At 40.7% G+C, this 18,016-nt stretch overlaps 1 protein-coding gene across 1 annotated transcript in view; it reads right to left on the reverse strand.

Moving 5' to 3' along the window:
• USP13 (ubiquitin specific peptidase 13) overlaps window positions 1-18,016 on the reverse strand; it is a 110,652-nt gene that overhangs the window by 80,709 nt on the left and 11,927 nt on the right. Inside the window, exons 2-3 of the mRNA XM_081026168.1 lie at window positions 6,590-6,715; window positions 10-70 (exon numbers count right to left, since the gene is read on the reverse strand). Coding sequence (XP_080882294.1) covers window positions 10-70; window positions 6,590-6,715 — 187 coding nt within the window. The remainder of the gene's footprint in view (window positions 1-9; window positions 71-6,589; window positions 6,716-18,016) is intronic.

Below are 18,016 nucleotides of genomic sequence, written 5' to 3' on the forward strand. Positions count from 1 at the left end.
ATACATTACCTAAAAACATCTTGGAATTCCTCCTTTTTGGTAAAGCTCCACCAGATGCCCCTTTTACCTTCTGAAAAACAAACAAAAAATTGTTAAAATGCAGCTTGTGGAATAAACAATTGGAAGCTGGGGGAGAGGGGTGAAAGGACATCTCAGAGGTTCCCAGTTTTTATAAAAGTCCAGAGGAAATACTCAACCTGGATTAGGGATTCCAGGATGAACAAGAACTTGATCCAGGTCAGTGAAGGTAAATGAAGGGCAATACAATTGTTCCACCTGATTAGTTTTCCCTAATTACAAAAAAAACACTTCTGGAACAGGAAGTGGAACCAGGCATCAAAGTGAAGTAGATACTTCAACTTGAAATTGGCACATTCTCCAAAGAGGCTGGAGTCAACGTCCAACACTGGAGCTCTGGGAAGATGGTGGAAGCTCTAGGAGGGGAGGCTCTTGTTCCCTTGTTACCTACTTACTGGGTCCCCATGGTTGGCCCTGGGCAGGCCCAACAATTATTGGTGAAGGACACAATAAATACTGACACATAGTCATGGACATTCTGGTCAGATCACACATCAGTCTAAGCTCCCTAAACATTTTTGGAGCACCAATGGATGGATGGCTACATTTGCCATCCTAAGCTTTGTAAGTGTGTTTTCTCCTTATCATGGAAGTCCCTGGCATAAACATCCACCAGGTGTTGTGAAAAAGAGGTCATTCATCACCCTCTGACACACACAACAATTGTACTCTCAAATAGATTATAAAAATGTTCATTTCCAATGGCCAAAAGAGTATTTCCGCATTGAAGATTCTTTCAGCTAATAGAAAAGAGCACGTTTCCAACACACCACAGGGTGTAGGTCAAACCCTGGCGCTTTGTCACATGGTCCATAAAAGCCCTGCTGCTTCTTCAGTTTGTCCTCTTACTAGTCCTAAGTTTCCTTTCCCACATTTTATCATTTGGTATTGAAGGCTGATTCCCTGTGTGATTCTCGAATAACATTCTTACAGCTTCTACTGTAAGTTTATGGTTCACATCTTGGGAATGTGAAAACTATTGAATACTTTAGCTCAAAAACCTGTCTCTCCAAATACTAATGCCAAATTCACATCACCTCACTTAGAATCCCTTTCCCCCTTGGTCTCAGAGCCTCTGCTCCTCTCCCCTGCACTTATCTGCCTCAAAAAAAGGCTAAAATAAACCTGTGCCAAGGGCACATTTACCAATCCTGATGGTCACTTGAAATCTCACTACAGGAGTGTGTCATCCTTCTAGCTGTTCTACCCTCACTGTCCTCTCCATTCCTGCGTGATGGGGGAGGGAGAAGGGGGGGGGCTACATGAAGACCTGCTAGAGCAAGAGGCTCTCCCCGATGGTGAGAGTCACACCTCAGCCTTGAATTAGATCTACTTCCTCTCAGGGAAAAAACAACAACAAAGAAATCAGGCCTTCCTGCCAAACACCATCACTGCTGCGCCTACATCAGTCACCACTAGAAATCAAAAGGGTTTGAGAAACTGGGATTCGTCGGTCAGAAGACACGACTCTGTCTCTGTGTCTGGCTCTGTGCTGATGCTCAGGCTGCAAAGAACGAATACACACTCCATCCCTTGAGGAGCCCACCAGTGTAGCTGGGGAATTTAATTGCAAACAAACAGCACAACAGAGTTTAGTGAGTGTGCAATGGCCCAATCCTATCATACAGAGGGTGTGCAAAAGGCCCAACCCTATCATACAGAGGAAATGATAGCTCTTCTGGGCATGGATGGTGTGGCCAGGGCTGGTCAATTAATAGGCAACAGGCCTGGCGTATAGCAGCTGCTCAGCAAATATTTGCTGAATGGACGACAGATGAATGGATAGATGTATGGATGATGGATAGGTGGACAGATGGATGATGAGTAGATAAATGGATATGCTGACCACAGGGAATGCAACAGATAAAAGAGGAATGAGGGTAAAAGTAAGGAATCCCAAACAAAGAAAACATGAAATTACGGTGTATTCCAAAAAGGAGAAGTGGTTTGCTAGGTCTAAAGCACAAAGCTGGTGGAGTAAGAGTAAAGGTGAGAAAGACTACATGGGCCAGATCATGGGTAGGCCTTGTAATCATGTGCAAAATAATTTGGACTTCATCCTGCAACAAAGTGGGAGACCTCTGAGATTTAAGCTCTGGTGTGCCACAGATGCCCAGATATGTCCATTTGGAAAGATCGCTCTGGGGGCAGCACACAGACTGGGTGGGACTGAAAGCAGCAAGTTTGAAGGAAGGAGATCAGGCAGGAAGCCACAGCACTCACTCTTGTAAGGACTCCTGAGCACTCCAAAGACAACAGCAGGGATGGAGAGGACAGGGGGGACTGCAGAGCTATGGGAGCCCCAGGTAACAAGACTCGGTCACCAACCAGTTATGGAATGAAAGCAAAACCCAAAGCAGGACCAGGTCTCCAGAATTCAAGACAAAGGACAACTCTGAGAAAGAGGATAGAGAACTCATTCAGTCTGGACACACTGAGCTTGAAGTACCTGAGAGACGTTCGACAACAAAAAAGCCAGCTCCGAGGTGGATGGTCACATCTCTAGCTCTGGGGAGACAGTGATCTGGAAGCCATCAGCTCAGAGACAGCAGTTCAACAAAGACAGGGACGACACTGATGACAAAGAGCAGCTTTCAGCAAAAGAAGACAAGAGGGTCAAACGGCATCCTCAGAAATGCCGATATTTAAGGGGTAAATGAAAACAGTGATGCTAGTGAAAGAAACGGAGAAAGCGCAGTGTGAAAGGCTGGAGGAAAGTGAGGAAAGAATAGTGCCCAGGGAAGCAGGGCAGGAGCAGTTCCAAAAGGAAAACAAGTTCAAATACCCCAAAAGTCAAGTAAAATCAGGATAAAACATACCCACCAAGGGTGACAACAAAGATGTCACTGACAACCTCGGCAGCGGTGGCGGATTCACAGGAAAATCAATGGGCCTGCAACACTGAACTTCAATGGAGGTGTAGCAGAGAGGATGAAAATAGAAACGTTTCTAAAGAAGCTTTAATTGAAGGATAGGACTATTAAAGGAGGATACAAATCAGAGAGACAGTTTTGTGGTGAATTCTTTTTTAAGGTGGGAGGGAAAAGCCAGAAGAGGCAGAGGTTGGAGATATCAGAGGGGGTGGAATTCATGAAGCAGCAGGTTTCCCAAGGCAGGAGGAAACAGGACCATGAGGACAGAGAGAACACAGCTTTCTGCTGAGAGGGAGGAACTGGATGCCAGAGTTCCCAAGAGGCAAGAAAGGAGTGCAGGGATCCCTGCTTTCTCTGTAAAGTACAAGTCAACTCGTCTTCTGAGAACAATGACGAAGGTACTGTACCCAAAGTCTGGAGTGGGAGAGGGTATAGAGCAGGCTTGCTGGGCAGTGAGGGGGCCCAGTAGAAGGAGGAAGACCAGGGCTGACATGGTCCCAAACCCCACGGCAGTGCGGGATTCCTAGCAGTGCGTGCTTGAAAGCAGAGGACGATACCAATGGACGATGGGCTGAATTCTGGAGGACAGTGAAGGAGGCAGGACAAGGAGATAGGGTCAGTTGAGAGCACTAGAAATAAGAAAATGTTTCAAGTCAAGATCCTGAGAAGCAGGCTAAACAAACAGGCTTCCTGGACACGTCACAGGCCTGGAGTTCTCAAGGAGGGAGAACCACAGATATAAATCAGAATAAATGAGGGAAAGAGCTAAACTGAGAAAGGGTGGTGGTCAGAGAGTAAAACACTTGACTTAGAACTTCAGAGGCAGAGCTAACTATCCATGATGACTAGGCTTCTCCAATTCTGCTGCGAGCTTGGTGACCGCAAGCAAGTTATCACGAGTCTCTGGACCTCAGTTTCATTTTTCCCCCATTTCCTACAATGTCATCACCTTACACTGAGACATGTGGGAGAAAGCAGACTTCGTAAGAATTGCTATGTCCCGCCAAAGACGTAGTGAATATAAGTCATGTAATAGTAGGCCAACATTAGATTATTGTAAAGCTAATCATTGGGTTGGTGGCTTATCTGACCTCCTGGCCTTTCTCCCTCTTCTTCCTCCTACTCTTCTTACTGTCCAAAATTTAAACAGAGAAAATATTAGGTAGGCTAGGATGAGAGACTAGATAAACTTCAAATCAGTATTGATGAGTTATAAGATCCGAGATAGTCTATAAATTAGTAAGACTAAAGTGAAAGTTGAACAGTATTGCTAAATATAAAATCAACATTTGAAAATTAATAACATCCCAAACACTATCAATAACCAATTCAAATGCATAAAAAATAAAAGACAGCAGTAATAGCTATAAAAATTATATAGAATACCTTAAAAAAGCTAACAAAATATAAGCTTCTTTACTGAAAATTACAAAATATTATTGGAGGACTTAAAAGAGGTCTGAATAAATAGAAAGGTATGGTTAAATTGTCATTCAATAAATATTTATGAAGCACCTATTATGTGCTGGGCATTGTGAAGTGCCGAGAACAGAGAAGAAGTGGACAAAACAGACAAAAGTCCCTGCCCTCACGGAGTTTACACAACAACGTGGATTATAAATTAATCTTCAAATTCACTGTGATTATGATCAAAATCTCAACAGGATTTTTTAAATTAGATGAACTGATTACAAAATCCAGATAGAAAAATAAACGTCTAAACCAAGGAAAGTCTGGGAGAAAAAATTAACATGGAAAAAGTGCTTGTACTACTCTGTTTCCCCCAAAATAAGACATAGCTGGATAATCAGCTCTCATGTGTCTTTTGGAGCAAAAATTAATATAAGACCCGGTATATTATATTATATTATATTAATTATATTATTATAATATTGTATTAGACCCGGTCTTATATTATAGTAAAATAAGACCGGGTCTTATATTAATTTTTGTTCCAAAAGACACATTAGAGCTGATTGTCTGGCTAGGTCTTATTTTGGGGGAAACATGGTACCAGACATCAACTTATCATACCAATGCAGAGACAAGAAAATAAGATAAACAGAAAAGAACTGAGACCCCAAACAGACCCAACTGTGAAGGGCAAGTTAAAATATAAAAAAGATGGCACTATAAATCACTGGGAAAGACTGCATAATTCTAGTAATAGTGGGACAATTGATTATCAATATGGAAAATAAAAGGTAGATTCTCACACTTCACACAAGCACAAAATAAATTATAGATGGACTGAAAACCTAGAATGTTAACACACACACACACTTCTAAAATAAATAAAAATATTAGAAGAAATATTTTTATGACCTTGAGCTGGGAAACAATTTCTTAGACAAGATACAAAAAACACAATCCATAAAGAAAAGTTTAATAAATCTAACTTCACCAAAATTCAAAACTTCTGTTCTACAAAATAATTCATAAACAAAGCAAAAAGTTTTTGCAGCCAGGATTCAAAAAGAACTGAATCAAACTTAAAAAAAAAAAAGAAAAAGAAACCCATAGAGATATAGTCCAAAAATATAAATAGGCAACTCAGAGAAGAGAAAACCAGAATGGCCAATAAATATATATAAAGATTGTCAAGCCTCACTGAAGGAAATGCCAGATATGTCATTTCACAACCATTAGACGGGCAAAAATCAAAAGTCTGACCAAGCACTGGTGAGGCTGTGGAAAAACATAAGCTCATAGTCACTGCAGATAGGAGTATAAATTGGTGAAACCACTCTGGGGAAGAATTTGGCAATATCTAGTAAAAATGAAGACAGCACACTCACAAAAGCACCTTAGCAATTCTAGATATATTTCCTAAAGAAACTTTACACATGTACCCCCAGGAGAAATGGATAAAAATGTTAATTGTTGCATTGTTATGAAGAAAAAAAAAATAGGAAACAATCTAACTATCTAACTGCTCATCAATAGGAGAAAAGAGTAACAAATAACAAAGTACTAATAAGATGGAATACCAAACAACTATCAAAATGAAACAAGTACATCCAATGCATCACAACATGAATAGATTTTCAAAAAGCAATGTTGAAAGGGAAAGCTTTAAGTAGAATTATAGGTAACAATATGATACTTTTTATCTACATCTTTAAAACACATAATCATTCTATGTATTGGTCATGAATGCTTAAATATAAATAAAATATAATGGCATGCATAGGAATGAGAAAGAACAAATTCACAGCCATGGTTACTTCTGGAGAATGAGGGAAACAAAAGGGACTTGAACTTGAAGGAAAGTTCTTTTAACTAAAATTAAAAAAATCTGAAGCAAAAATACCCCAGTATTTTTCATATCTGACTTTTGGAGCCAACAGTATTTCTGGCATGATTTTGTGTACTTTTCTATAATTTTTCTTTTTAATTTTTTTCCAGTCAACCCTTGTCTTCTTAACTCCAACCAGAGGGTTAGAGGAAGAGAAAAACAAAGCTGGTTAAGATGAAGTTTGGACGAGTCTATGAATTTCTGCAAACAGTCCTGTGTTTGTTTCCCACCATCAAAGGAAATCAGAAGTTACATGGGCAGTAGATTCATGTGATAAACACACGAAGACAGTGTTACAGGACAGACATCAAGGCCAATTCTCCAAAAGCGTATCTCTCACCTCTCGCACATGTCTTTTCAGGTGCATGTATACACTCTGTCCAGTTTTTCGAAAATGTCTTTCAACATGTTCCCTTCCAAAGGCCAAAAATGTATTCATGCATACATAGAGTCCACCTTCTGAATTCTAGAAGAAAGAGACAGGTTACACATTAGCCAAGGACGCCTAGCCAAGTAATCTCGATATAGAGAAGGGGAAGAGGAAGGAAGGTGAAGGATGAAGATAAAGCCTGGCAAAGGCCACCTGGCTGTCACAGTCATCGGCAGTGACCTCCAATGGCTCCACAGCCACCCACAGCAGCAGCGCAGAACTGAAACCTGGGTTCCAGGTGCCCCGGACAGCTGAGCACAGTCCCCCAGTCACGTGAGATCCTCAGTTGCCCTGGCAAGTAAACATGCTTGTCTGACGCTCCAAACTGGGGTAAATGCCGATAAGGGACAGAAGAAAGTTGGCAAGTGACCCAGCTACCATCACTGCAGTGCTTTATCATCATTCTTCCTCATTTCTCAGTGTGAGGCTCCAGGAACATAAAGTGTTTATATTCTTTTAGCAGGACAGGGTTCTTCAAAGATATCGTTTCCTTCCTTTAGTGACACATGATATTTGATGGCACCCATTAATAAGTGATAACAATTTAATACATAAATAATACCTTAATAAGTAAATACCAAAGGATGCCGTCCTACAATAACCATAACTACATGGTAGTGCATGCCTGAGATGTATCAGGTGCTTTACCTATATTATTTCTAAGCTGAACAACACTGCAAGCTGTGTGTTACTATTTCCATTTTACAGTTTTTAAGAAAATTAAGGATAAGTCACTTGCCCAAGTTCACACAGCTTGGAAGTGTCAGAGTTAAATTTGAATCTGTCTATCTTTCTACCCTGCTATGCAATATTTCAAATATTATTTATAGATACACTGCTACAACGAACAGTCAAAAATGTTTCACATATTAGATACTCGATTTTCTATCCCAATTTCATCTCACTCTGCTTGACATGCTTCTCTGTAAACTTAGCATCTAAAATTAGCCACTGCTGCCTCAAGGAGAGTGGATTTTTTTTAAGCTCTGGTTAGTCTCCCCCCTCAAAATAAAAAATAAAAAAATAAATTCTTAAACACCTGTAAGAATTCCTAACAAACACCTGTCAAAATACCTCACATTGCATTTCAGTGGAGCACAAATTATAATACAATATCAAAGCAGATACTGATGCTCATTACCAATATACAAAAAATAATTTTTAAAGTTCTAATAACAAGATATTTTTTGATTTCTAATAAAATTCTCCAATACTATATCTATGGTTTCTAAGGCAGACATAAAGAAGTCTTGTCACAATGAGAACATTATAACAGCATTAGTTCAAATATATGCCTATTACTGTAGCATATATATTGCATAAGGCAAGAAAAGAAAAAGGCATAAAGATCGCAAAGTAAAATGGTCTCAATTTTCTGATGACATTATAGTCTATATGGAAAATCCTAAGGAATCTACAAACTACTAAAAGTAACTAGTAAAACTAATTAGTGAATGTAGCAAGATCAAGGGATACAGGTTAATAGACAAAAATGTATTTCAATTTTATATTCTGGCAACAAATACAAATAAAGTTTTTAAAACTTGACTATAAAATAGCATCCAAATAACTCAGAATTATATAGCTTATGCTTCTGCATAACTTTTTCCCCTTAAATGAGATCATTTGAATATAATTAGAAACATTCTTCAACGAGAAGCAACACATTACATTCACTTGATCCATAAGTGAGGTAAATATTTTCAAAAGATTTCTTTAAATAAACGTGTTCTTTGGCATATTCATAAACCTTAAGAAAAAAATACTGCATCATTGTAACGGTCAGTTATGCAGTAAGCCCATGAAACTGAGCACCATATCTTGTGATTTTCAAAAAAATAACACTTCCATTCTCTTCCAATAAAATGTAATTTGATCAAAAATGGTGCAAACCAGAAGATAGCCTGGGTAAAACATGAGATTTGTAACCAGATGTCCTGAACACGCCCTGTGGCTTCGAGCAGGTGGTCACACAGTCTCTGAGCTTCAGTATGTTTCTCTCTACATAGGGCTGTGCTTATAATCCCCACCTCACAGGGTTTCATGAAGTTCAAAGGGTATGAAATACATTCTGTGCAGCAAAGCACTACGTAACCATTGTGACTGTTTAATGTAAGTTAAAAGTTCTGTGTGCTACATGGATCTCCCATTGTCTCAATGAATTTATAATTGGGGGAAACAAGCAGAAGAAAAAACAAAGTGAGTCTGACAGCCACACAGGCTGGCGGGTAACAAATATTAACCTGTCAGAAAAATGTATTAGGCAACTAGTGGGAGACGCAAGAAGAAATCAGCAAGCAGAAGAAAGAAAATGTTTAAATATAGCATTTTTTGAACAAAAATAGAGACTAGCAAAGGTTTATAAAGTAATCTCTAAAATAATCCTAAAGTCTTTGCTAACTTCATTGCCAAGAGTTTGGGGCTTATCAGAGAATTTGATAAAAATTTAATATACCAAACATTTATTCTCAGTTTCTGGAGTCAACTGATACTGTCACAAAGGCTATAACCAAAGAGGAAAAATGCTCTGACACTCACAGACGAATGACCCCACATAGGGAAGGGTGTACTATGACAAGCACCCATGGGCATCTTCCATCAGACACACGGGAAGACCTTCCAGGCCCCTCCACTAGCAGCTCTGAGATGGAAGTCCCACCCAGTGAAATTGCCAGGAATTCTAAAAATTCAGGACACACTGAGACAGAAAACACGTTAAAAGCTTCACCATATAGGACAAAAAAGCAACCCAGCCTACTGATCTACACTTTTTTCCCTCTTGCCTGATTCATGTCTAAATATTGATCCCATGACACACTTCATTTCACATACAAAGTCAATACTCCATGCCATGTACAGCTTCTTTCACTAATGATGACAAGTCTATGCTGACAAATCTATCCCAATTCCTTTGTGACCAAAGCACAGAGAATGGTTTATAACCTGGAATCAGAGTTAAGCTAAAGGACTGTGCAGAGTTTTTGAACCTCAACTTCATCCTCACATTTACCAGCCATACCCCACTAAAATCACTATAAAACAGTTGTCTTCACTCAGCCAAAAGTGCAGCCAAGAAATCAGGCAGGACCTTCGGTCTAAGCACTGTGCTAAAATTGCAGAAACTAGGATCACATCTAGGTTTTTGTAAAAATGCTAGCAGCAGAGCACATACAAGAAGAAAAGTAACTGCACTAGGCTGTAAAGACTGAGGTAAAGACCTCTTTCTTAATGTCCAGTATCCTCAGTCTTAAGATTTGGTGTAATATGTCTTTAGAAAAAAAATTAATTTTTTTTTTTTAAATCAGGCAGGTTTAGAGAACTGTACCAACTGACAATGAAATGCAACTTGAAGAATTAGAGTACAGAATACAAAGTAATAGTTTTTTCAAGTATGGTGGTGGAGTGCTTTATTAAAGTAGATTACAAATGTAACTCATCTTTTTTTTTCATAAAGATTTTATTGGGGAAAGGGAACAGGACTTTATTGGGGAACAGTGTGTAATTCCAGGACTTTTTTCCAAGCCAAGTTGTTGTCCTTTCAATCTTAGTTGTGGAGGGTGCCGTTCAGCTTCAAGTTGTTGTTCTTTCAGTCTTAGTTGTGGAGGGCGCAGCTCATTGCAGGGGGCGCAGTCCACCATCCCTTGTGGGAGTCGAACTAGCAACCTTGTGGTTGAGAGAATGTGCTCCAACCAGCTGAGCCATCCGGGAGCTTAGGGGCAGCTCAGCTCAAGGTTCTGTGTTCAATCTTAGTTGCAGGGGGTGGAGCCCACCATCTCTTGCGGGACTCGAGGAGTTGAATCAGCAGCCTTGTGGTTGAGAGCCCACTGGCCCATGTGGGAATCGAACCAGCAGCCTTCAGAGTTAGGAGCATGGAGCTCTAACCGCCTGAGCCACCGGGCCGGACCGTAACTCATCTTTTTTGGGTTAATTTTTTTAAATAGCATAACAATGGAGATTCCAAAAATATATTCATTCTATGATAATTGCTTCATATCGGTCAAACTACAAGAAACACAACTGAGGGGAAAATCATTTATAAAAGTAATTTGTACAGTTATCAGCGTACAAGAAAATCAACCTAGAACCACATCTTATACCAAACATTGTAATAAGATCCAGATAGATCCAAGTGATAGCATTTTATAAACTAGAAAACAGTAGACTAGTGTATTTATGCCACTTGTGAAGGGGAAAATAACTTCTGGCCAAGAAACTGCAGAATCGCAAAAGACATGGTATGGTTGAGTATAAAAATATAAACACTAATGCACAAGTTTTATACCACAAAATATAATGAAATAAACAGGAAACCAACAATAACAGAAGAGGTAAGGATGTAAACTATAATGAAGAAAAGTTTACATCTTATGCAAAATGGATAAAATTAGAAGATGTCAACATTCAGGTTTAACTTGGTAAAAAATTTTTTAAGATTGTTTAGCTTTAACTGTGAGAAAATGTTAAAATCAAATCATGAAAACCTTACTACCTCCTGAAATAAACACAGTAAAACAATCTTAAGGTGAGTATATGCCCAGAAACCAGCAAAAAAGTATTAAAATTACACCACCCAAAGTCACAGAGACAACCCGTATAATCTACTTCCACAAATAAATTAGTTCCATCTTTCCACAGAGGAATAAAACTGTGACCCTGTGATACATTATTTCTCTTTTGTGTGCAGACTTCAGGAACCCAAAAGAAAGAGGGGGCAAAAAAACGTTAATTTGTACAAAAATATTGACAGATGCACTATTTATGATAGGAAAAAGTAGCAATGGTCCCACATAGAGGAGCTAAGAACCTGTGGCTTATAAACACAACAAAATACTGTAACATTATTTAATATCACAAACTGATGAATTGTGTGCAATGTGTATACAAAATATGTATAAAATTCTGTATAATGTCCATAAAAAATGTTAATGAAAAACAAAACAAAACACATGCTGTTGATCAGGAGGAAAGGGAAAGGGGGATGGGAATTTCGTACATTGGCCTGAAATGCAACTGGAATGTGATAAATGCTTTTAAATTTATTTAAGTCCTTGACTGTGGGGCCCACAACCTCACCTGCCATGACCTCCATGCTTGGTCTAAAGTGGTGTTTCTCACACTACTGTGCTGAAGGACTGGGTCGTTCTATGTATCATTTTGCTTCTATTCATTAGGGAAAGACACGGGGTCCCACGGCATGTGGCTAGTTCCCAGCTCCAGCCACATGTGAACGCCCATGTGGTAAGTCCCCCAAAACCCAAAAGGGTCTACATCCCAGTCAAACAAACGAATCCACTGCTCACACTCTTAGATGTGGTTGCAAAGTCAAGTTGCTACAGACATTTCTAAACACTTACTCTCCATGTTTGTACCCACCTACTGGCACCAGTCAACTGGCTACACTTTGAGCAGCACTGGTCTAGAGCCAAGCGAACTGCCCAACCCTGAGTGCCTCACTGTCAGGAAAGTGTTAGTTGCAGGACCTTCAGGGGCACCCTATCAGGCCTCAAGCCTTCAGAGCAGCCCCCTCAAAACTGACTCCTCATGTCAATGCCCACACAACCATAGATACACCCCAGGTCCCACACCTGTCCCCTGTCCACCCTGCCAGCCTCTGCCCATAACCAATTCCAACGTCTCCCTGCTCATTCCCCGGGACTGCCAGTCCCTAACTGCAAACCCACTTTCATTTCACAGCTGATGGCATCTTGCTATTTGAAATCTGTAGCTGTGAGAAACCCAAGCTTCCTTCATGCAGGGCCACTACATTCAGAAGCTACAGTGAGAGCAGGAAAATTGTGTCACATTCATTACTGAATGCCAAAGACAGTATCTGGTGCAGAGAAAGATTGAACAAACACTTATGGAACGATTGGCAAGTTTTGAGTAGTTATTTGTCTGTCATTCAGTTACGTAGTAAACTAAAGTGTCTCTCTCTCAGCCTGGCCCTCAATGCCCTTCTGATCTGGATTAGAAATACTTCCTAGCACAGGCTCCACTTCAAGTCTTTGGCAGAACTAAAGGATGGGGAACATCAAAAGAAAACTGACGGTCATGCATAGAAAAACAGCCTGAGACACAGTAGGAATACCAGCTTTTCCGGTTTGTTTGGCTAAAATCACACTCTTAGCAGCTTGGACACTTGAGCCCCACTGCCCCAGGTCACCTACCTTCTGTGAACAAGCCAGCCTCACATGGCTCTTCAGGACAGTGGCTGCCATCTCCGCACCCCTCCTACCTTGGACCCTTCTGGCTCCTACTGTCAGAGGCCACCCAGCACAGGATGGCCAAAGTGTTTCTCTGCACGTTCTTGGCCAAATAAGATTCTAACGATCATTTTCACAATGCACTACACAGAAACTTGACCAAGATGCAAGACTGGATTTAGAAACCTGAAATCACAAGGAAGTCAAAAAATACCAGTCAGGGTTTCTCTAAGGCTTTACGATTCCCTCTGAAATCTTCTCCCTCCCCACCCTTAAACCACAAGAGAGAAGAGCTGTATTAGAAGCCCAAGCATTTAAACATTAATGAATGCCAACTATAATTTTATATATATAATGTGATGGTTCAGTGTGAGGTCGGAGGGATAGTGGATGGGGGGAGAGGGATTCACAGTGTGAGGGATATAAATGATGAACATCTAAGTATTACCTTGTCTTGTACACCTGAAACTAATAAATAAAAATATAAAAAAAAAAAGCCCAAGCATTGTTTAAACCCACTCTTCAATGCACGTCAATACAGATATGATATATCCATAGCCATTCACTTAGTATCTTATAGGGTGGTACCCTATGTACTCTTCAGAAGTAACATCAAGAATGAAGTCACCTGTTTTGGCACTGCCTGCCATTTGAAAGAATATTAAAATAGGGGCAAACACAAAGATCAAGGTTACAACGTGTTTGAGGGTAGTAAGTGGACAGTCATTTTAAACACAAATACACCACACTGTCAATCAGTCGGTGTTCAGAGAACTCTGTTTACGATGGTGTGTTCTTGGAGACCAGCCTCCGCTGGAAGACAGGAAGGGAGAGTGAGCACATGTGAGCGACGCATTCCGGAAACAGAGTCACTGCGTAACCCTTGTTTTTAGAACTACAGAACAGGGTGGAAAACAAGCAGTCATCGCCACAAAGAGAAACATGATGTAGGTAGAAGGAATCACAACAAATCCCCGTCCAGGACAAATTACATGCTAACACCCCGGGAAGACTGTGACTCGCACACTCACGCAAAAGGGAGACAAAAGGAACAAGAATGTGGAATTTTCTAGAACACTGATTATTAAGAAAAAAGGAAAAGAAATGAACTAATTGAGCTGCTTGTAATAGTGAAAGAAAATAGCCTGACTGCTCAAGAATAGATTTGTTTAGAAATTGATGTTACAATCATGAAATGTAACACTCTTCAGCCATTATTATAAAATTGACTTGTGATATGTATTTACTGATAGGTAGTTCTGAGTGAAGAAAGCAGGTAACAAAAGAGTGTGTATCATGTTATAATACACGTGACATGTATACACTGCATAGCATGATTTATCTCAACGGAGAGATAACGTGGGATTCTTTTTTCTTCATATTGTCTTTTGACATTTTCTAATTTTTCTTCGGAAACATGGATTAATTGTTTAATAACAAAACAATAAAAATTTTCAACTGAATGTCTTTAGAACCGAATATACATATATGAAATAAAACAAACAGTTGTTCAAATGTTCCCTTTTCTTTTTTTTTAATTTTGCTTTATTTTTTAATTAGTTTCAGGCGTACAGAACAACATAGTAATCAGGCATTTACATAACTCACAGAGTGATGACCCCAACAAGTCTGCTACCCACCCAACACTGTACGTAGTTATTAGAATATTACTGACTGTATTCTCCATGCTGCACTACACATTCCTGTGACTACTTTTTAATGATAGTTGACATTCAATATTCTTTTATATTAGTGTTAGGTGTACAGAATAATGATTAGACATTTATAAAATTTATGAAATTATCCCCCAATAAGTGTACTACCCATCTGACACTATACTTAGTTTTTATAATATTATTAACTATATTTCCCATACTGTACTTTACATCCCCATGACTCTCCTGTGACTACCAATTTGTATTTCTTAATCCCTTCACCTTTCTCACCCAGCCTCCCAACCCCCCCATCTATTAACCATCAGTTTGTTCTCTGTATCAATGAATCTGTTTCTGTTTTGTTTGCCTGCTTATTTTGTTCTTTAGATTCCACATATAAGTGAGCTCATATGGTATTTGTCTTTCTCAGTCAGACTTATTTCACTGAGCATAATACTCTCTAGGTCCGTCCATGTTATCGCAGAATGTTCCCTCTTCTTAACCAAAGCTTCCCTTAGGTTTTCACAAGCCAACTTCACAATTTTAAGGGGCTGTATGTTGTCATTATTCAAAGTAAAAGTGTAGTTTGAAATAACTAAGAGATTATTTCAAAATGAGTAGCTAAGGATATTTGGGAACATGTAAGTAAAAGAGAGGTGATAAGGAGTGTAATCTCGGGGAGGTCGACGAGAATGTGATTACAACAGAAAAATTAAACAAATCAAGGAAACTGTACCCCAGTTGGATGCCATCCAACTTTACAGAAGGGGGATGGTCTATGGGAGTCTGGAAAAGAAGCAGTGAAGGACAGTGAGGCTGTGCTGTCTTCTCCAGGGGCTAGAGAAGCAGGTGGGTGGGGGTATGGGGCAGGAGTTCATTCATCAGGGAGAGAGAAAGAGACGAGCAAGGCTGGGGCCCTGACGACATTCACATCCTAATAAGAGCAAACATACAACAAACAAGAAAGAGATATAAGAGATAATACCCAGCAGTCATAAGATGCTGGAGAAGCCTGAGGGAGGGTGGAGATACAAGAGGGTTGGGTTCCTTATGTAGCTGGGGATAGGGAGTCAGCGGGGGTTGGGGGGACCTCAAGGATGAGGGGCCAGGCAAGCAAGTGGGAAGGGCACCCCAGCTAGATGAAGAAACATGTGCAAAGGCCACAATGACAGAAAAGGTGTGGCTACATCCTGCAACACCAGAGAGAGAGTGAGGGTGCTAGAGTCACACGAGAGGGAGGAGGTGACAGGCTGGGAGGAGAGGTGGGCAGAGGCCATCAGAGTTGGCCTGAGAAGAGCTGGAGTCCACAGCAAGTGGGACGCAAAGCCAATGCGGGGTCTTCAAGGGAAAAGTGCAGTACGGGCTCCATAGCTCTGGGGTAGAGCACTGGTCTTGTAAAGGGAAAAGTGCCACAACTTGATGGACATTTGAAAAGATCCCTCGGGGAGGACTATGGGGAGGGGCTCAAGAGAATGTCTGGGTACAAGCCTATTATATAGTCTAGACCTGCACTGTCCATACAGTAGCCACTTGGCCACATGTGAATATTTAAATTTAAACGAGGTTAAATTAAAAGTTCAGCTTCTCCGTCACACTGGCCTCATGTCAAGTGCTCAGCAGTCACAGGTGGGTAGGGGTTACCACACTGGGCAGTGCAGATAACAACATGTCCAGCATCACAGAAAGTTCTTTTAGACAGCCCTTGTCTAAACAAGGCAAGAGGGTGGCCAAGCCTGGGGAGGTGGGAGGAGAGGGAGGGCAGGGGGCTCGTAGCAGACACAGGGAACTCTGGGCAGATTCAGGCTAATAATTTTAGGATGGAGCCCAAAAGCATAGAAGATGGAAAAGGCCAAATAAGGACAACCCCTAACTGTTTTGACTCATTACTTTATAGACTACCCACCTCTCTCTGCTCAACTCTGGCTTTCAGCAAGCAACCATCTGCCTATTAATTCAACCTCTCGGGTACTTCCATATCTGAATAGTAGATATGAATATTCCAATGACAGGAGCCCAGATCCCCAGTACATTCTGGCTTCTAGAGCAAAACAAACAGACAACGGTTTTAAAATGCAAAAATTAAGTTCGTGCAGATGGCAAGCAAATGTGCAATAAGAAAGTAAAACAAGGTTCCAGATCAAGCACAGCAAGCACGCAACCCACAGAAACGGGAAACATGGACAAAAGCACTGTCCAAAAATAGGCTGGAGAGCAAGGAAAGACACAAACAGTTCACCAGAACAGAACTACCAGATACAACATGTGCAGAATCCGAAGATTGAACACAGCACCTTGAGCTGAGCTGCCGCTGAGGTCCCGGATGGCTCAGTTGGTTGGAGTGCGTCCTCTCAGCCACAAGGTTGCCGGTTCGACTCCCACAAGGGATGGTGGGCTGCGGCCCCTGCAACTAGCAACGGCAAGTGGACCTGGGCTGAGCTGCGCCCTCCACAACTAAGATTGAAAGGCCAACTTGACTTCAAAAAAAAATATGTGCAGAATCCAAAACCTTGGTTTTAACAATAAATCCACTGAAATAAATTTGTCTACATGAACTAAGTAGAAGAAAACAAATGCATATAATCCCAAAACGGTGTAGGCCTCTCTGCTGAACATTGATAAATCCTGCTGTGGCCGTGAAGGGTTAAGAAAAAATAGAAATGTTAATGGGGTAACTGTTCTTCCAGCTTGCTCCAACTTGGAGGTTTTGCCTTCTGCAGAGGACTCCTACGCCTTAGAACTGCACAAGCTAAAGGCAGAGTCTGAACAGTTAGGTTTTGACACGCTGTAAATCTACTATTCCACTGAGGCGTCATTGATTAACCTTTTTCCTAAGTATAAAGCGAAATCCTTGCTCTGGGGATTATGAGGACACTGTCACCCGAATAGCTGGGGAAGGGTTCAGGTAGAGCACGATGAGCAGCTACTGAGATGCTCACAGGACAAGTGGGCAAAATAAAACTTGTCCAAGGATGAAGATACTGAGGTGAGCATCTGCAGCCGTGCTAAACTGAAGCCATAACCCATCGAAGTTATTCCCAGCTAACACCTAAAAGCACAAAATGTGAAACCACCTCATCCAGGGTAAAAACCCTTTATAGTAATTTCTTATTATTTTCTAAAAGAGATGGTTTTCTTCAGGGTGCATTTCCCCTGATAAACTATATTAAACGTAAGGATTAGGTTTCTTGGCTAACCCATAAAAGCCCATCAGTAGGAGCTGAACTCGAGTATGAGTAATAGCCCTGAACAGAGTTCCCCCAAAGGAGGCCAACACACGCTCACGCCCAGGGCTTTCGCTGTAGGGCAGAGCCTCCTGCAGAATCACCAAGTACAGCATGGCTTTCTTTGGCAAAGCTAAGACCGTATAAATCCCATTTCACCTTCTTCTCAAAGGGATCCCTCCCACTGAATCCCACTAAAGAGATGGATAGCAATAAGTAACATTTTTATGGGCAACCATGATTACCACACCCGTGCAA

The sequence above is a fragment of the Rhinolophus hipposideros genome (assembly GCF_964194185.1).
Source record: "Rhinolophus hipposideros genome assembly, chromosome: 2".
In the NCBI taxonomy this organism is placed as follows: Eukaryota; Metazoa; Chordata; class Mammalia; order Chiroptera; family Rhinolophidae; genus Rhinolophus; species Rhinolophus hipposideros.